The following is a 21,495-nucleotide window of genomic DNA, read 5'->3' on the forward strand; positions in this document are numbered from 1 at the left end:
AATCATGATTACCACATACTTCTAAGTATTCTTATCATTTCTTACACTAGGGAAACTATTTGGTATTTATACATGTGAGTTTGATTTATTTCGCTTATGGATATGGTCTCAAGCTGCATCCATTTATTTATAAATATCTCAATGTGATCATTCTTTATAGCTGAGTAGTACTCCATTGTATAAAAATACCACAACTTTTTATCCATTCCTCAGTTGATGGACACTTAGATTGTTTCCAAGATGTGGCTATTACAAATTGTGCTGCTATACACATGGACGCACATATATCACTGTGGTATGATGCTTTCAGTTCTTCTGGGAATATGCCTAGAAGTGGAATAGCTGGAACAAATGGGACTTCCAATCCCAGCTTTCTGAGAAATCTCCAGACTACACTCCCACCAACAGTGTAGGATAGTTCCTTTTTCCCCACAGCGTCTCCAGTATTTGTTGTTGGTAGTTTTCTTGATCCTGGCCATTCTTTCAGGAGTGAGACAGAATCTCAGTGTGGTTTTAATATGCATTTCCCTAATAAGTAATGATGATGAACATTTTTTCATTTCATATTTCTTCATCTGAGAAGTGTGTATTCATCTCAGATGTCCATTTTTGGATTGGATCTTTGAATTTGGGGGGTCTGATTTTTAAAAATTCTTTATATGTTCTAAACAGAAGCTGTTTGTCTGAGGGACAGTTCACTAAGATTGTTTCCCAGTTTTTAGGTTTTCTTTTCACTATGCTAGAGCTGATCAGAACTTATATGAGTATCTTTTAAAATTTCTCTGCAATATAGACTTTTTAAAAGTTTCCATGTGATGATGTTTTACTGAAAAGTCTGAAATTTGATTATAATATATATATATTACAAAATTTGTTTCTTAAAGATTTTTATTAGTAAAATACTCATTGAGAGGAGTCATTGACTATTGACGTCTACCTTAACATGTCTTAGTTTTCACATTTTAATAGATAATAGAAATAGTAAAATGTTATGACACATCAATCATATGTGTAAATACTATAGGAAAGAGTTCTGCTAGCATCCTCATTAACCACTTAATAGTTTACCCTGAGTGTCACCAAGACAGTGTGATTACAGACTGACTACCCCAAGCATCAATCAGGGAAGTGTTACTGCAACCAGTTGATTCTCTTTATTTGTTTGTTTGGTTTTTATCCTTTAGTCTTTTTGAGACAAGGTCTCGCTATGTAGTTCAGGCTGGTTTTGAGCTCACTTTGTAACTTAGACTGGTCTCCAACTTTCAATAACCCTCCTGTCTCAGCCTCCTAAGTGCTGGGATTACAGGTGTGCGTCACCAAGCCCAGCAACCAGTTAATTCTTGGATTGGATAAATTTGATAAAATTGTCATTTTTATACTCCTGTCCTCTTATAAAAATTACCAAGCAATACATAATCTTTGGTCATCCTGTACTTAAATAACTGGACAGGCAAATGGTTAAAAGATCATGCAAATCAGAGATATCTTCTTTATGTTTTCTGTTTTCTATCCCTTCCTCCCTCTCCCTTCTCCCTTTTCTTTCCTTCCTTCTTTTCTTCTTTCCCTCCTTCCTTTTCTTTCTGTAGGGTCTCACTAGGTAGCCCAAGCTGGCCTTGAACTCAGAGTGACCTTCCTACCTCACTTTGGTTTACTTTCTAATTTTAAGATATATTAGCATGAATCATGTCTTAGCATTTAGTGGGGCAGAGAATATTAGTTCCACAATTCTTCACAAACTCCAGAATCCATGGATGCTCAAGTCCTTTATATATAAAATGTCACAGATACAAATAAAGAGCAAAATAGAACACAAATAAATAGAAAGTAGGGAAAAATTCAAGTAATTCTCCCCAATTACCTGATATTTCAAAAATATTTTAATATATAAACCAATTTGTTTCAGTTATACTACTAGTTTTTCTTAGTTTATTGAAAAGAAAGTTTTGTGCTATTACCTGGCTCTTCTTTGTAAGAGAACTTGTCCCCATCTTGTACTATATTTTGATGATAACAATACATAGTGTATTAACTATTGTTAGTGTCTTATGTTATAAAATTTTGTTTTTTCACAAGATAAAAGATAAAATCAAAATGGCCCAAAAGTGAACAATGAAAATAAAAATGTGTATTAAAATTAACTGAAGTCACACTGTTTGCACATAACCAAGGCACACACTGTCCTATACACCATAATCTTCAGAATATTTGTAACATTTAACACACTGTAAATGCTATATAAAGTAGTTAAATTGTATTGTTTGGGGAATAATGACAGGAAAACAAAAGTGTGCGTAACTTCTCCCCTGAATATACTTTGATTTATAGTTGGTTGACTCTACACATGAAAATCTGTGAATATAGAAGGTCAACTGCATGCCAATATGGGGATAAGAAAGTGTATCTTTCAACACAAGATAAAAAAAAGCAATAATAGAATAAACTGATTTTCAAGTAGCTAGGGAATAAATTGAAAAGTAAGGACACTTAACGTTTCCATATTAACATCCATTTCCAACATTCATCAAATATAACAGCCCAATTTCCTGGACATTTTCTTATTTTGAGGTCCATTTCTTTTATGACATGAGGTAGTATACAACTAATTCTACCTCCAACTGGGTGCATCCAAGCACCACCATTTTCATTAACAACAAAGCATATGTATTTATTAAGAATCTAGCAAGCAGTATCACTCAACAACTTTGACTAGTGCAACCTCAAACACGGATTCAAAAACAATTATTCTCTGAGAAATATTAAGAGAGTCATGGCTGAATTCTGCATCTGAAATTAGTAGCAAAGATACTATACCCTTAGTCTTAAATTATCATTAGAGTACAACGTTAGAGGCCCCAGGAAGTTTTAATAGATTTACTTTCCCATTAGGCATTGTTTCCCTGTGATTAAAATGACATTTTGGCTTGCTATTGCCTTTTGAAGAGAACATAAATACAGCATTCAGGAAGTGATATCAGGCTTTGAGAAACAGGCAAATGAACATGTTTTCTGAGGCTGGTTCTCCCACACCCCATCTATACACATACACTAGAGAAGCTATAGAAGGAGAGAACAAATGCCAGGGAATGGTGCAAAGAATGGTGCCAGCAAGAACAAAAAATGAGAAAGAAGAAAGACAAGAAGGAGATTCCCTTCAAAATAACATAAAAACAAAAACAAACAAAACAAAAACTCCATAGCTTGGAGCTTCAAGCGACCAAACTAAAAGAAAGCTTAAATTTAAATTTTTACCAACTGCTGTGAACAGTTGATGTGTTTCAAAATAGTCTGTACTGGGACAATGCATAAAATACTCAGCAAAATCTCTGGTATTGTTATTTTTATAGCAAATTTAACAGCCTTACTAATAATGACTACATATTACAGATAATATTTCTTGCAAGCATTTCAAAGTATGTACAGAAGAAAACAAAATCTAGATTAATTTATGGTAAAAGGCTACTGCAATTTTAAGTGGAAACAAATTATCCTAACCAATCTTTGTAAAATTAATACTAATACAGCACTGAATTTATAAAAATTATAGAGCAATACTGGAATAAAAATTGTTTTTGTTGTTTAATAAGAATATAACAAAGTTAAGCTGTATTTCTGCAACAAATATTTGAGAGCTCACAATGTCAAAATGTTCAACATGTCATATAAAATGAGTAACACAAGGTAAAACACGATGTACTTGAGAAGCAGCACATGCTTAATAGCTTCATTTAATTATTTTATAAATCTAGAGCCAAGGATTTTGATATCAATGAGAAATAATATACTGTTTGTTCAACATTATGAGTCAAATTAAATGACAGTTTACCACAGCTTTAAAATGAACCGCAAAAATATCTATACTAGGAAATACCTGTTATAAGTAGCAGCAATTGTTCACTGAATAACCAAATTGATGGTGAAGTAGTTTTTACCTTACCAAAAATGTTTTTTTTTTCAAAAGCAAAGTAACAGGACTGGGGATTTAGCTCAGTGGCATATGCTCCTGTATGCCAAGTGCAAGATCATGAGCTCAACTCTGATACCAAAAACAACAAGAACAACGACAAAAGGAAAGTTGCACAAAAGTATTACGTAAAAACAGAAAAAGCATACAACAAGACTCTTAGTTTTTTTTTAGGAAGACATATATTTATGCACAGGGGAAAAAAATGACCAGACGAAAGCACAAAAATATTGACAATCCTTACTCTTGCACCATGAGACTATGGGCCATTTTACTTTTCCCCTTAGTACTGGTTTTATGCATTTGGGCAATAATTTTTCTACTAGGATTCCCAGTAAATATTTTTAAAGTGATTTAAGTAAAGAAAAAAGTAACTGATACACAATTTTTTAAAAGCTGTACATGTAAAGTTAATGGTTTTTTAAAAATCTTATACTTTTACCTAAAAATTATTGGAGAAACCTTGGAACTCCTTTCTTTGAAATCAAAGTTCTGAATTGGAAAAAAAAAGACATATGAGAACTCCCGAGATCTGGCCATGGTAGGACTCAGCAGCTTATTCACCTGCCCTCTTGGTAAGCGCCTGGGGCGAGGGCCAGGAAGAGAACCAGAACTCCTGAGATCCGGCCATGGTGGGACTCAGGCAGCTTATTCACCTGCCCTCTCGGTAAGCACCCGGGGTGAGAGCAAGAAAGAGAACCATACCTGTGAGCCTACTGCCACACGGGCTGAAAAATCAAGCATCCTCCCCACCATAGCTACTGGGGATAGATGTCTCAGCATCTCTTGGGAGGATGACCATTTGCAGTATAACAAATATGAGGGATTTCCTACTATCTTCTGTTTGAAGGCAAAGGTTTTTTTCACTGTTTTGTTTTGTTATGTTTCTTTTGCTCTATTCAGTATTCTCAATTGGTTTTATAATGTTCTATTTTTGGTTTGATTTTGCTATACCTAATTGACTGAACAACTATTGTGAAGTTAAAAAGACATACCATAGTACCTATTACTATTATCCCAGTATCCTACTGTGAAATCCTGTACCAATTTCACTGCATTGTCTTGATTGGCTTTGTTCTGTCCTGTGCTGTTGCATTTTTACTACCTTCAAAATAAAATTAAAAAAAAAAAAGACATTTATGAACAAACGAATTTTAGACTTATGACTAATTTCAGTTTGTCAGCCTCCCCATCCATAGGCTCACAGTGCTTTGTACTGTTACACAGACTTCTTAGTTGAACAAATAACCACAAACCCACACCATCAACCGAGGGTGTGTGGTAGGAGGGGATGAGTGTTCCAGAGCCTTACAGAATTCAGCACGGGCCCCCAAGCCACCCTTGTTTCACAGAGGCCTATGGTGTTCAGCTGTGCTTTATGCAGAATTATTGAACTACAGAACAGATTGGAGAAGAAACAAGCCTATGTGGAAAAAGCACCACACTGACCAACAATATTGTCCATATTAAGCTCTGTATTTTGTCTGAGTCAGGATGTAGGTCATGCACAGCTAAAACTGGCCCCAGAGAAGAGGCGAGTTTCTCACAGATTGCCATTTAAACCTCCAGTGACCATGTTTCACAGCAGGCTCAATACATTCCAGCATGTAACTGCATTTTAATTTCCTAAAACCACAGGATGCAAGCCTGATTTCAAATAGTGTCTGGGCTGTGATATTCAATATTGATAAAACTATACAGTATTCTCTTGAAAGTTTCAAAGACTCAGAGAGAAAAAGAACCTTGGAAGTTCTATTCTTAAAGAAATTTACTCTGAGTTTTGTATAGGTTCTAAACAAAGAATAATAGAAAACTGGAGCTTGCTGTCATGAGAATGCAACTTACTAGATTGCAGGAAAAGAACTTGCTATATATTTATCACTCACCAAGACACAGAGTGTTCTTGACAAAAATGGTAAATACAACTTTGTTTTGCCATGAAATGTCCATTAGTGATTTTGGAAAATAATTTCTAAGTTTATTAACATGAATGAATATTTACTTCCATTCAGTGCATGAAAATTATTCAGTCTCCTTCGTAACTTTATAAAATGAGTACTGTGGTCTCTTTAATTCCAAGTAGTACATAAGAAAAGAGGTAACTTTTACAATAGAGTAAGAAGAGAAAAGATGAGAGAAAACTGTGTCATAAATATGGGAAATAGAAACAAATTTCTGGTCATAATACTGGAATTTATAAAGATGAAATGTTCAGCAGTTTTTGTCACAAGGACTTGGCTCTGATATGACCTAGAGAAAAGGTAAAAGAATTTTTTGTTTTTGTTTGTAAGGGGAAAGAGGTGAGTGGTTAGGTCTGTGCCTTCTTCTCTGACACCACTGGTCTTTGGCTTCCGATCTGATTTCAAAAGTGAGAAATTTATGTTCTTTTCAAGTAACATAGATATTTGATCAATTCTGAGATATAGCTCAGAATGAAATAAGCCCATTCTGATTAATACTTTAAAGCATAAGAATCATAAATCCTGGTTAAACTATAAAGCCTAAATATCTGAAAAACCTCAGACCAACTCCAGTGCACACAGCACATGAGTCAGCTGGGCCCCTAGGATGCTCTTCACCTGGCAAGGTATCCCCAGGGTAAGAAGTACCATTCTTGATTTCCTAATGGCTTTTCTAGGATGTTACAAAATACATTACATAAAGAAATCTTTTATAAGGAAAAATCTGGTTCATGAGGAAAAATGCACATCTTACAACTGAAGAAACTATTGCATTTCTTTCCTTGCTATGTTGTGTTCTTATTTAATTTTCTCTATTTACTCCTTTCCCCTCTACCAGCCTTTGCATTTCTTCCCTTCTTTTTTTAGATCAAAGATGACAAATAGAAAAATGTGTTCTTAAGAGGAATGAATCAGGCATCTCCTTTGTGGTGGAATCTTTTGAGGACTGAAAGCTAAATTAAGCAAAGGTTGGAACATGAAGGAACTTCAGCGTGGCTCTGGAGACATGCGTGTCAGCATAACACAACCCATCCCAACAGCATCAAATGCAGGCCTACTCAGCAAAGCAACTGTTGAATGCCCTGAGGATCAGGAGAATGCTTTACAGCAAATGATGCTCAGCCTACCAGAAGGTAAACATAACTGTACATTTTTCTAGAAAGAATTACAGAGCAAATAAAAGTGAATACAGACCAAAGCTTCTGGTATAAATGTGATAACAGCATTCAGTAACAATTGCCAAAACAATAATCATAGGCAGTGATACTTAGCATGTCCATCTTGTAATCCTCATATTAGCTCAAGAAGGTAGATCTTATTATTTTGACATTAAAAGTACCTAAGTTGTTCCTAGCACTTGGGAGACTGAATCAAGAGATCATTGTGAGTTTAAGGCTAGCTTAGGCTACACAGTGAGTTCAAAGCCAATCTGAATTACATAGTGAGACCCTATCTCAAACAACATAAGGCTGGGTATTTAGCTCAGTGGCTTAAGCGCGTGCCTGGCAAGCTTAAGGTCATGAGTTCAATGGGGGGGGGGTCATGGTCAAATAAAAAAATAAACCAAGACAAACAAAAAAGTGAGCAAGTAGAGAACACAAAAATTTTTCTTAACTACCCAAGAACTCACAATATGTCAAATGATTAGGAAGTCAGTCCTAGGCTAATACCCAAAGGGGAACAATGGGAAACAAAATATGGCTTGGGGCAAGAGGTAGAAAAGGGGGCAAAATCAGAGACATATCAGAAATGTAAGAAAAAAAAACAAGATAACATTCACAAGACCCCTCGTGGCCTGTTCCATGACATCACCTCTATACCTATACTCATCTAATTGGTCAATACTTTTACCTTCTAAGTATTGGCCAAATGATCAGTAGTGGACAATTCTAATGTGCTGCGATGGTTGTAAAAGAAATTGGGTATGGTGTCAGTCCTCAAACCATGTCAAGCTAGTCCCACAGAAAAAGGGAGGGGCAGTATGTAGCCCAAGTACACGACGTTTCTTAATTTTTGCCAAACTGTGAGTGCGTGGTATACATGATGCTTTCTCCTGCCTCACACACAGAGAGGTATATACGTGCACATGAACACTCTAAAAGAGATAAAAGCTACCTGACCCCTGGTAAGGGCCAAAGTCACACATATGGACTGTGCAAACAAAGCCAATGATATCCAGGTGAGCCCGGCTCCACACGTACCTGCTTCTGGGTCCTGGTTGAAACGGCAGTATCTGGTGTTTTCAAGTGGAGGCAGGCACTGCTCAATGGGTACCCAAACATATGTCTCAGGACACAACAAATCAGAAGGTCTGTACTGACCCTACAAGAGAAGTGAAGAAAAAAGAGAAGCACAGCATTATCAATAAGTGACTCCTAATATACAAGGCTTTAGAGCACCAGGAAAGAAATGAACTATGAACTTAGACAAAGGCAACCAGAAATAGATTCACTGTAAATACTGTGACACTCTTAGTGATCTCTGACCCAAAGGTTCTCTGAAAGTGACAACGTTTTCATTTAGGATGCTATGATTTGGAAGATTTCAATTTTTACTCTTCTCAGATAAAAACTAACATAATTCTTGATGAGCTGATTACTAACACCCAGTTTCAAAGTCAAATTGCCTTTAACAAACACCAAATAACAGTGGGAAACTTTCACATTGTGAAAAAATTTATACAGAGAATTCATTTTTCCAGATTTCACTGTCCTTTTTGGAATCTCAATATCTTTAATCACAAAATTTTAAATGTACACAATCAGTTAACAATAATATTCTATTCTAATATATTAAAAAGTACTACCTTATCAACTTACTTCTATAATTAACCTAATGTACAGTAAAGAGTTTAAAAAATATTACGAAGGGCCAGGGATTTGGCTCAGTGGTATAAGTGCCTGCCTGGTAAGCACAAGGTTGTGAGTTTGACCTTCAGTACTCACCCCCTAAAATAAAATTAAAAAAAAAATGGAAATTTGGGGGAAATATTTGCGATAATCTCTAACCTTTCTTCAAAATTCTATTTTATAAAATTGATTTATGTATTTATAACTCAATTATATACCCCAAATACAAAAACTATATAATATATGCTAAAGAAACACATTATTCACTTATGATACTGGGAGAAAATGAGGTGGCGAGAAGAGAACCAGGCCTCAACAGGAGGTAATCTCCACCTAGAAACCGGCACCATGCACAGGTCCCTGCTGCAGTGGGCACAGCCAGACTCAAGCCTCTCTCTGTGGGTCAGTGCCATTTGTGGACTGCAGGGGATAGAAAACCAGGCCTCAGTAAGTAGCGATCTCCACCTGAAAAATACTAGTGCAAACACATCACAAAAAATATCTGAAGGGCTCTGCATTGTGATATTGTTTTGCATCAGAAATGCATCTATATTAAGCTGGCTACATGAGCCACAAGATGAAGCTTCAAGTGAACCTTGTGCCTTTCACCAGGACTGAAAGTACAGTATCCCACTCTGTAAGGTCATAGGGAGACAGGACATGAACACATAAAGTATGAGAGAACATTCATTCATTCATTCATACAGAGTTCAAGGACAATATGAAGTTTAACTGGGGGGCTAAACGATTGAGTTAAGTCAGGATGGAAAGGAATGAGAACAATCTAGATAAAAGGAACAGCAACAACAAAGATAATAAGGAGAACCAGGAAGGAGCAGGACACCTAAGCAATGGATAGGTACTCTGGGACCAGATTCTGGGAACCTCCAATGTGTTTGGGCTTCATTGAGAAGCCCATTCAGCTGAGAGCATGAATTTTGCCAGACATTTCTTTTTTTTTTTTTTTTTTTTTTTTTTTAATTTTTATTTAAGGAGAAAAGAAAAGAAAGAAAAAAAAAACAGTGAAGGGGTACAAGTTATACAGATTTACAGAAGAAAAAAATGCGCAGTAGGAAATCACTAGTTAATGGATTACATATTGCCATCTTAGAAATAATTGTTCAAGTCACAAAATTAAAGCTTGTAGAGTGGACATTCCAACAATGATACTGCAAACAGTTCTGTTCAATGATCCAATAAAACTCTGTGATATCATTTTCTATCTTATACATTTAAATATGCATGCAGTTATATAGTTGAGAGCACTTTCTTTTCCTCTCTTTTGTACAATGACTCTTACACATTTTGGGTTTCATTGCTCCCACGGTTCTTATTGCTTTTTTGGAAGAGAGTAAAACCAAATGTGACATAACAGAACAGAATCGGTCAAGTCAAAAGGGTGGATATAATAGATAATATAAAAACATAATACAAGGTGATCAACAATGGTTATCATAATGCCTCCTGCTATTTCTAATAGAATTGCCTATATCAATAGTTGTAATACAATTGAACAAAACCGTAAAGAATAAAACCGACAAAACCAAAACATTGGAGATATTGTAGGTCTTCAAAAGTAGATAAAAGTCAACGAGAATGGGTGTTATAATGAATCTCATTATCTTCTCAGCTGATGCCTAAACTTTCGAACCTGATACTATCCAGCAAAACAGAATAGAGGAACCTCAGTCAAAAACAAAATGGTGAGAGTAATACAGGGCTTCAAATCGAGATAATAGAAAGTCAAAGTGGGTTACTATATTATATCCTGCTATATTTTTCCCTTTAATTAAATGGATAAAAATAAAAAAGTAAATAATGGAGTGGAGATTAAGAAAAAAGAGGGCATAACAGCGAAACAGGGCAGATCAAAACATAACCATTTAAGCAGAATAGTGTTTCACCACCAGATAATCCTGACCCAAAAATAGTTACCATATTGACTCCCTCCCTGAAGTCCTTGAGTACAACTTCATATACTGTAGCATTAAGTATATCAAAACAATGTAAAACCATTTAAGAGAATGACAGCATTATAGAGTATTTAGAATCGACTAACAGAAAATGAACAATGGTCTCTGTATAATCTCCTTGTCTTTAAAAGGTTTTTGCTTATACTATCGTACATAACAAAATCCAATAAGATACAACCTGTTTAGACCATTGGAGACAGAAGAACAAAAGCTAGATGAGATTTCAAAACAAGATGGTACTAAATCAGCATTACCTATTAAGATGTCATTTTCTCCAAAAAAAGCTGTTCCTGTCATCCAATCTTCTCTGTCTCATTTCTGTTGAGCTCTTTTTCTGTCAGTAGCTGTCAGTTTGTCTTCTTTATTTTGTTCTCTGCTCCATTCGTTGTGGCCTCCCCGCCACTATTTCTGGGTTCTTTGTATTTTTCTTTTTTTAGAATATCCTGCAATACTTTCTGTAGGGTTGAATTGGTGGTTGCAAATTCCCCCAGTTCCTCTTTATCCTGGAAGCACCTCGTTTTTCCATCAATTTCCAGGGACAGTTGTGCAGGATATCTCAATCTTGGCTGGAGATTATTATCTTTCAAAGCTTGAATTATTTCTCCCCATGCTCTTCGTGATTTGATGGTTTGTGAAAAGAAATCTGCTGTAATTCTGATGGGTATTCCCTTGTAAGTGATCTGTTTCTTGTCTCTTACAGCTTTTAATATTCTGTTCTTGTATTGAATTTCTGGAATTTTTATTATTATATGCCTGGGTGTTTCTCTGTTAGGGTTGTAGGTAGCTGGGGTCCTGTATGCCTCATACATCTGAGTATCTTTACCTTTTGCTAAATTAGGAAAATTCTCCTGGATTATTTCTGTGAGTAGCTTTTGTAGTTCACTTGTTTGTGTCCCTACTTCTTCTTTTATGTTCTTAATCCTTAAGTTATGGCTCCTCTTATCATCTTCTTGTCTTTGTATTATTGCTGTTTGTTTCTTTGTTATTTTTAAGAAGTTTTTCATTTCATTCTCCCATGTTTCAAGTCTGCCCTCCAGTTCAGATAGTCTGTCCTTAGTTTCTTTCAAGCTGTTATGCCAGTCTTGGATAGACTTCTTAATTTCTTGATAGTCCCTTTGAACCTGCTTCACATACTCAATGCTTTCTCTGTTTTCTCCATCAAGCAATTCTCCCCTGTTTTTCTGTTCTTCCATTCCACAATCTGCTTTTTCCTGGGTGGTGCTTAGCATTTCTCTAACTATTCTGCATACTTCTAGCTTCAGGTCATTGATAACTTCATTCCTGAATTGGTCTATGAGGCTCTCTAAATGGCGCTTAATGTATATTGGTGCAGTGTCCACTATTGCCTGATTCTCAGGATTGGGGGCCGAGGAGCCTTTTTTGTTGCTTCCCTTCCCCATATTTTCTGTTCCTTATAAAATGCAATCTTACACAGGAGGCCCGGCTTCCCTGCCTGTCAGCCACAGCCTGATCAAATTGCGCTGGCTAGTTGTTCCCGCCCACCGCTGCGCCCCAGGGAGTTGCGGAGGAGGCAGCCTACGTGGGAGTCGGTCGCTCCTCCGGGCCACCGTCAGGCTCTGGGATCTGGGTTAGGCCAGCCTAGGGAGTCCGCCAGCAGCGTCACTCAGGCCAGGCACTTTTCACCAATCCCGTCCGAGATGGGAATGTGTGGCTGGAGTTGCCACCGCGCCCTGCTCTTACAGGACTGCCTGAGCCCAGAAAAACCTCCGCTGGAGTCAAACTGTGGTAGGGGATCAGTTTCTTGCTCACCTCGCCACCAGTCAGTTTTCGTGTACACCTCCTTGTCCGTCCTGTTTCTGACTCCGTTCGCAGACTCCCGTTCCCAGAGCTCGGCGCGTCTCTCCTTGCCGAGCCGCTGTGGAGGCAGCCAGCCGCCGGGCGGCGGGAAACCCAAATCGCGGTTTCCAATGGCGTGGCGTCGAGCCTCCACACCGAGACTTTTCTGTTCCTATTTTAGCACCAGGACTGTATTCTAAGTTGGATTCTCTCAGCCCAGTTCGTTCCTGAGTCAGCAGAGCATATCTCTACTGGTTCGTATCTCCTTAGTCCGCATCATTCCTGGCCTCTGAGCCGAGCCTTTCAGAGAGCCTTCAGCAGTTGCTGTTGTCTGTCCGCCATGTTCTCCGGGAATCCTTGCCAGACATTTCAAGAGGAGCAGGGGACAGGATAAAGAAAAAAGACCAGAATTCAGGTCTCCAGCTCTTGATCTTCCGGGCATGTTCCTGCATTGTTTACTGCCTGTAGCATTAAAGGTCTTCTGTAAAGAACAGTTCCAAGTGATCTACGTACTTGTCTAATGCTAAAATTCACGAAGGGATTATCTAAAAAAGAACTAGTAACTGGAAAATATAATAGCCAGATAGTCCATTGCTGTGTATCTTATCAAAACAATTAATTCCACTGCTATCTTTTATAACAAAGCAATTCATCTCTCCATTAATTAGAAATTTTATTGGGGAGAAATAAACATTAGCCTAAAGCAGCAATTCTACATCCTTCTCCCCTTGGATGATCATTTTGAAAATCTGATGAAAATAAAATGCTGAACATAAAGGCTAAAGCTATAAAACTTCTAGTAATAAGTGGGAGTAGATTTTATTAATGTTGGAGCATACAAATATTTTTAGTAAACAGAAAGTACTAAAACAATAAAAGATGGGGGAAAAAAGTTTGGACTTTATAGAAGTTGACCTTCAAATTTTTTAACCAGGAATGATTGTGCATTCCTATAATTCCAGCACTTGAGAGGCTGAGGCAGCACGATTGCCCTGAGTTTGAGGTCAGCCTGGGCTACGCAAGTTCAAGGCCAGCCTGCACTCTGCACTATATAGCAAGACCCTATCTCAAAAAAAAAGAAAAAAGAAAGAAAGGCAACCCAATGATCACATGAAAACACAGATAAACTATGTAGCATTAGACAATAGACTTGTATCCAGAGCATACAAAGAACATTTATTAGCTTAGTAGTAAGAACACAAATTTTAAAAAAAAAAAAACACTTCACCAAAGATAACTGAATGCCTAGTAAACACATGAAAAGATGTCTAACATCTTGTTACTAAAAGTTAAAATTATATCCACAGTTAGTTACTACAGTGCATCTTACTCAAATTAAAAAAGATGGGAGGACCAATGTTTAATAAGGATTTAGACAAAGTATAATTTAGAAAATGCTGGTTGAAAATGGTAAAATCAATTGATCAAATATATATACTCTTTTTTTGCACATATCTCATTTGTGAATGTATGTAGGATGAGTTCTTTGAACTGTAATTGGGTAAAGAATTTTAACTTAAAAAGTGCCAAATGACTTTTAATAGAAGCTATGTCATCTTATATTTCCATCAGCAATGTAAGGTGTACCCAAATAGTAATTTCCCCTATACTTCTACCAAAGCTGTACACTAGCAGAACTCAAATCTTTGCCAATCTAAAAAATGGTATTTTGTTGGCTTTAATTTTTATTATTTATCTTTCAATACATGGGGAAATTTGTCTTTCTTTTTCTATATAGCTGGACTATAATGTTGCATACTGCAGGTCTTTTCTTAGTAACTGAAAAAAATTCTTTATATAAAGGAAATTAACGCTTGTTCACAATATACTTTAAATATTTTCCTAGTTTGTGTTTTGTACTCCTTTGCCACGTGCAAATTTGATATATAGTCAAATTTATCATTTTTAAAAATGGCATGTGCAGTCTGCACAATAATTACAAAGACCACTCTCATGTGAAATTTTATTAAAAATATTCTTACTTTTCTGGAATTTTAATATACTCATTACATTTACATTTATGCTCCATCTTAAATTCATTTTGGTATAAGAAAAAAGATCTGATATAATTTCTTTCAGATGTTTACTCAATGGTCTCAACATCTTTTTAAAATAATCTTCACTTCCCTCGCTGATTTAAAATGCTTCTTTGACTAAGTTTGCTAACTTTTATACACGCTTTCTCTCTCAGAACTTCACACTCATCTATCAGTCTAGAAATGTGTCAGTGCCAGATGATTTTAACTATTAAGGTTTTATATTATGCTTTAATTTCTGACAGATTTAATCATCTCTTACCACTTTTCATTTGCTGAATTTTACTGCTCTTTTTGCTTATTCTAGGATTCCATACTTGGTGAAAAAATATTACCAACAAAAATAAGGAAACAAATAAAGATGGAATGCCCCTGTGATGGTAGAATAAAAAAAGAGAATCCCAAAAATATCTACTGAAAAAAAGAACAGGCGTGGATCATCTTAAGTTTAAAATATATATATTTATAAATGACACAATTTTCTACTTTGAGGTGGAAGATAATGCTAGCTTGCTAACATACACAACGCAAATACTAGAGTGGGCCTGAGGTAATCAAGTCTCAACTTTGAGTCCTAAAGATCAATAAAGACCCAGTTTTCCCTTTAGCATATGTGATAAAGACCCAATTTGCCCTACAGTTTATGTGAAAGTTGGTAACACTCCATGCCAATATGCAGATTCATCATCAGCCACCTGAACACAGTGACTGGATTTAAGAATGATTTTGACAATTAAAAAATAGACAGTGAACATTAAATGAATCCTCACTATGTGATAGCATTAGTTTACTGGTGACAGAAAGACGCATAAACGCATGCTTCTTAGATGGTTCACAATCCGAGGGGAGTGGCAAAGCTGTACAAAGATGAAGGACCATAAAATATATTAACTCTGATAGGGTACAACTGTTCAAAGGTCTTAAACTTTAACAGTGTTCTTTGAAGGTAATACCTGCTCACATGTATTTTTTTTTTTCTGAATACTCAAGCTATCTTACTAAAAGATTATAAAGGTATGCACTTTGCCTTTTGCTCACCATTTGAAATAAATTTTTAAAACGCTATTTTTTTCCCAGTGTATATAGGCTTATTTCAGTACTTCCGATATTCTCTCAAGCGCTCAAAGAATGCAGTTTTATGAAATAAACCACTTTGAAATGTTATGCTTTCTAAATTAAGCTGCTTGAGAGTAGAATGACCAAAGTGCTTAAACTCAATTTAGAGTCACCATCAGACAAATGAGAAGTACAGGGATTTGAAATCTACCCTGCCTTTTCACCACTGTAAGAAAATGAGAAATGTTTGTATTAAGAATGTAATTACTTAAGGATTTGGACATACTTTCCCGTGCTAAGAAGAAAAAATATTCAATCAACCTCTAAATACATTCATTCAGATTGGAACAATGAGGTAAAAGCAGATTAATTCTTTCCAAGGGTGGTGACTTTTTGTAAATAAGAAATTTGAGTTATCGCAGATTTCCTAAGTACTCAAAATTCTGAACAAATAATTGTTCAGACAGAGTTTACCTCACAGTGTTTTGGAGAATTCTTTCAATGCGATGTACACTTTAGAAGATGAGTTCTGGACCTCCTCTGTGCCTCCTCATGAACCCAACAACAAGAACAAAACATCTTACCATAAGGATACTATGCCAAGGGGTCAGCATAGGCAAGATAAGTGCCTGCAAAGTTAAATGCTAGCTGTGAAACTCTGAAAAAGAAGATGTAATGCTTAATTTTCAAACTAATTAAAATGCTGAGAGATGCCCCTTAGTTCAAAGTCCTCAAAGAGAAAACACTGAGCAGGTCCTATAGTTTATAACTTCACCAAACCATTAGAACTTTTGCAATTATTTACAAATTGTTTTGGAACTAGAAAATGAAACAAAAATAAAGAAAACCAACTGGCTAAATGCTGCTATATTCTGGGTTGCCAAAGAAGAGTTAATGTTTTCTCTGAGGACAGCTACAATATTCAACAGTTTCTTCGGTAATGAAAACCCCTTAAGACTACTTACAAAACCCAAAGCCTCTCTCTCACAAGTAAAAAAAAAAGAAAACAATTAAAATACAGTTACATAATATTTCAATTTTACTATACTGTTAGAAAATAAAAGTCTAGGAAATGCTTAAGTTAAATCTAAAATACAAAGAAAAAGAAAACTTAAAACCCCTGGCTAAACACATTTCCTGCTATATTTCTATTAGAGAAGACTATGTCTTCAGGAAGAGAACATCAAGCAATTTGGATTTTGGACAATGGAATGAACAAAGGCATTCTTCTACTTGCATGCTTTCATCATAATTTGAAGAGTATTATCATATTGGTTTAATTTTCTGCCGTATAAAAGAATGGCAAAATAAACTATGAGCAAAATATCTTCATTTAGCAAAATGTAATAGTCTAAGTGCATCCTAAAATGACATCCCTTGTGATAGAGATTAAAAATACTTATCATATCTTACTGAGCAACAGTCAACAAGTATGTAAAAATGCATGCAAATGGAAAAGCTTGACTTCATAATCAGTAATAATTTTAGCAAAGATGCTTTAAATAAATGAACTTTTAAAAAACTTCATAGCTATATTAAGAAATTCTTTCCTCAGTTAAAGATGTATTTGGTTAGAAATCTGAATTTCAAAGACAAAAGTCATACCAGTGATATAGAAAAGAAGTAAAAATTGGTACTAGCAAACAATGTCAATTATTTTTGCAGTATTTTTTATAGATATAATTCATAGACCACAATGTTATGCTTATAAAGTACAAAATCAGGGTAAACAAGATGTGGTTTTTTTAATACAATGGAGTACTGCTCTGCCATAAAGAAGGACAAGCCTCAGACACTCCTAGACAAACAGAAGTACCTTCAGACACTACTATTAAATGAGCTAAGTTGGACCCAAGTGTAAATACCATACTGTTTCTCTGGTGTGAGAAACAAAGTGTAAATAAGAACAAAATGTGTATTTGATATTGTGAAATAGGAAGGGAATGTTCAAAGAGGGAGGGTAACAAGGTGGGGGAGGGGAAAGAAAGAAAAGGACAGTTTTGAAAAGAAAAGGAAAAAATGGAAACAAAACTTTTGGAAATGGGGAAGTGGGAAGGGCCTGAAGGGTTCAAGGGTTGAAGGGAGGGTAGGGGAATGCGGAAAAAAAGCAATTGTTATATCATGTACAAGCACAAACTCTTTATGATAAATATGGATCATTATATATATATATATATATATATATAATGTACCAATAATATCTGACTGAAGAAAAATACTCAGTGTTTTTATTATATTCAAAGCCATCCAGTTGTCACCACTGTGAGTACACTGTGCGTACTCGATCGGTCGCTCCCTACTCCTTCACCACCCCAGCTCCAGCAAACACTAATCTACTAGCAATTTATTTTACAGCGGTGTACTTCCTCACACTGTCGTTTCCTGTTTGACTAAGAGTAAAACACAGAAATGACCACATGCTGAGGTGATGTGGCCCACATTGCCTTTCTGGCCTGCTTTTCCATGACTTATTCCTCCTCCATCATGCCATGCCGCTCGGCCACACTGGCCCCTATGGTTCCTGTAAGGTGCCGGGCGGCTCCCACCTCAGGGTTTCTCACAACCGTTCTTTATTTTGCTCGTACATATATTCTCATGGCTAACTCGTCATCTACTTTTAAGTTTTGCTCAGTGTCACAATCTCAATGAAGTCCAGCTCTTACATCTATTTCTCTTCTATAGGGCTTACCAATTTTTAACATTCTTATTAATTTCTTTACTTATTTATGTTTACACAGAATTTCTTGTTAGAATGTGTATGGTCAGGGAGTTTTAGTCTGAGCTGTTCACTCCTATGTTTCAAAACCTTCTCAGTAAAAACTGGATGAATGAATGATCTAGTGCTACACCCACCTCTACCTTTCTACTTTCATTCTCTCAACACGGTGAATGTTACTTTAATACCCTGCTAGTGCATTAACGTGGCATGCATGAATCAACATGTATTTGCCGAATTCCTGCTTAGGATGCAGTACCACCACACTGTTACCTTATAAGCCTAGTTCCCAACCTTGGGAAGTCAGTGAACTATTACCAAATACTGAAGTTATATTATCATGAGATGGTCTATGAAAGCTACTGAAATTAGAAAATGGGGTTTATACTTAAGAAGATTAGACACCATCCGCATGTGTTCCTTTAGTTTTTTTTTTTTTAAACTAAAAAATATTTCTTTATTTCTCTGGCATATGTTTTCTTTTTCAAAGGGGCTATAGCTTTTCATATTTAGTTTCACTAAAAGGAGTAGGAGTAAGTGGGAATTTGAGAAAGGGACTCTTCTGCTGGCAGAGCTGAGCACTGCCACCTTGATTGGTAATGCCAACGACAATAATAATGACTTCCCTTCATGTTTGCTAAGAGTATCATTCTATAACAATTCTACATACACTGTGTTAAACCTAATAATAACTTCAAAGTGTAATGAAAGATATTATTTCTATTCCGTAGATAAAATAAGATCATATACTGATAAAAGTCTGTACTAAACTCCTGATTCTCTTTCTCATTCCATACCTAAATCTAAAAATACTCAATTTTTAAAGTATTTACAAAATAATTTTTAAAATCTTAAAAGCACAGCTTAGTTCAATATGCACCGGTCTGCACTTGGTATCCAGGGAAGGGGGATGAACTGGGCCTTAGGAAATCTTGTTATCTGCACAGGGAGAAGAGCCAGAGGTGAATGCAGGCCGAAGGCAAAGGGCACCATGCAGGCATGAAGGAGCTGTATCAGACTGTAATGCTAAAAAGAGAGGCAAAGACTGCACACAAGCTGCTGGGTCTCAAAAGTGAAAATATCAGCTTTCTCTGGAGCAACAGCAAAGGTCCATTCTGCAACATGTCTGAGTAGCATTATGTTAAAAAATAAAACAGACCTTCACCAACAGCAAATCCAGATCTGAGACCTACACGGCTGGCTCCCTCCTGAGCTCCCAAATACATGTCTATCAAAATTTCACCAAATAGGAGATGAAAAGAGAAACACCTGTTTCTTCTTTACAGTTGGAATGTGCTCCTGTGTCTTCATGGTTTAGAGAAGCTTTCAAAATAAATTCGTCTTTATTTTACATTCAAAATGTTAACGATAGGTTCGCTACAAAGAGTCACTCCATCTTTTCTCAGAACAAATGCCAATTTCCATAAATTCACATCTATTGCCAGTATCTTTCTTCTTAATACAAAATGATATATTTGAAGCATGTTTCAAGTTCCTGAATAGATCCATCTACAATCTGGTATTATCTGGAGAAATGTTACAAACCCCACAGTTCTTAAATTATATTATAGTTTTGTTTTATCTCATATTTTCTGTCTTCCTAGATTTCCATCAAAGTATTTCTTATAATTGGATATACAGTTGATTAGAAATAAAAGAAAAACTTACTATTTATATTGTAATGAAAAAACCCTTGGGGCTGGGGATTTAGCTCAGCGGCATAAGCACCTGCCTTGCAAGCAGACAGTCGTGAGTTCGATCCCTGGTATCGATAAAAATGAAAAAGACAAAAAAAAAAAAAAAAAAAAAGAAAAATTCCCTTGAAAAATCTCAAAGAAAACACCAAAATGACTAATCATTCCTTTATAAATGAATTCAGTATTTACAAAGTCTACCCTTTGATTACAGAAAATACGGAAATACATGATTTTAATTTCTGAAGGGTTTTAACATCTTTTAAAAATCTTTTTTCTGCCACCATTATAAGAAGAAATATTTGAACCCTATGTATTCAGGACTATATGTTTGCAAAGTTGATATATAACAATTTCCTTTGAATATTACATTTTTCTTTGTATATGTTTAAACATAAATGAAAAGTTATTTTTTAAATAAAGTTAAAAGATTTGAGACTTTGTTATTTTTCTCACAAAAAAAATCAGAGAAAAGCAATGCTTTCATATGACACTCAAGTCAGCATTCTTGGCTGTTAATTGGAAACATCTGGTGATGGGCTTGGCGGCCTGCAACAGAACTGAAGTCACCAATTCACACCCTGCCATTTTGAGGGTATTTTGTTTTTATAGTTTTCAAATCAAAACCAAACGGATTTTCCTTTGAACTGTGGTCCTGAACCAAAGATTTTTACAAGATTTTACTCTCAAGAATACTTTATAAACATTTTGTAAAATAGGAAGGATTTCATGAGTATTTGAGAAGAGGGTAAACCAGAACTTTGTTTTGAAAGTTCAAGTTAAATTAAAATGTAAGTACACCAAAAAGATAAAACTATTTAAATACACATAAACCCACCCACTCACATAAAGTGAATACCAGTAGCACTGAATAAAAAAGAAAGACTAACATTTAAGTCTTTTATCAGGTAAAACTGATCAGTGTTCCATTTTCCATAAACCTTTTACTAAAATCAATTGCTTAAAGAGAAGCTCTAACACTACCTAAACAAAAATAGTTTAAAATCCATCAGAATAGACTGTACCCCCCCCCCCCAGAGAAAGCAAGTCAGAAAAAAAAGGTTTATTAAATCCAGTCCTTTCCCTGAAAGACAACACCAATGGAATCCCATCCACAAAGTACTACAGCAGACCCCTTGCTCCTGATTTCATTACATAAACAGAGATTGACTTTATCTGTCCCCAGGAGAGTGCTTCAAAAGTAACTCTAGCTGCTCTGTTTTCAAAAACTGTGTTTGCGTTGTGCCATGCTCAGCTGGTGAGGTGAGCTGAGACCAGTAAAGACAAAGGGCCTAAACATCTGAATCCATTTGGTTTCCCCAAATTCTGAATACCAACAGATGTACTCCATGTGCCGCTATGCTAAGCTTTGAAAATTTAAAAATACATATTTTTTCCAATGACAAACAAAAAGTGATGATAGTCTGTGTTTCTTTAATTAAAATCCAAGAG

The 21,495-nt window shown here is 35.8% G+C and overlaps 1 protein-coding gene across 8 annotated transcripts in view; it reads right to left on the reverse strand.

Moving 5' to 3' along the window:
* Ate1 (arginyltransferase 1) overlaps positions 1 to 21,495 on the reverse strand; it is a 181,342-nt gene that overhangs the window by 41,273 nt on the left and 118,574 nt on the right. For all 8 annotated transcript variants that reach the window (XM_063244871.1, XM_005008080.4, XM_005008079.4 and 5 more), the window contains one exon: positions 8,124 to 8,244. In XM_063244871.1, the coding sequence (XP_063100941.1) occupies positions 8,124 to 8,244 (121 nt within the window). The remainder of the gene's footprint in view (positions 1 to 8,123; positions 8,245 to 21,495) is intronic.

This window comes from Cavia porcellus, unplaced genomic scaffold (genome assembly GCF_034190915.1).
Source record: "Cavia porcellus strain 051 isolate PalLab524CR breed Dunkin Hartley unplaced genomic scaffold, mCavPor4.1 scaffold_2, whole genome shotgun sequence".
Classification (NCBI taxonomy): domain Eukaryota; kingdom Metazoa; phylum Chordata; class Mammalia; order Rodentia; family Caviidae; genus Cavia; species Cavia porcellus.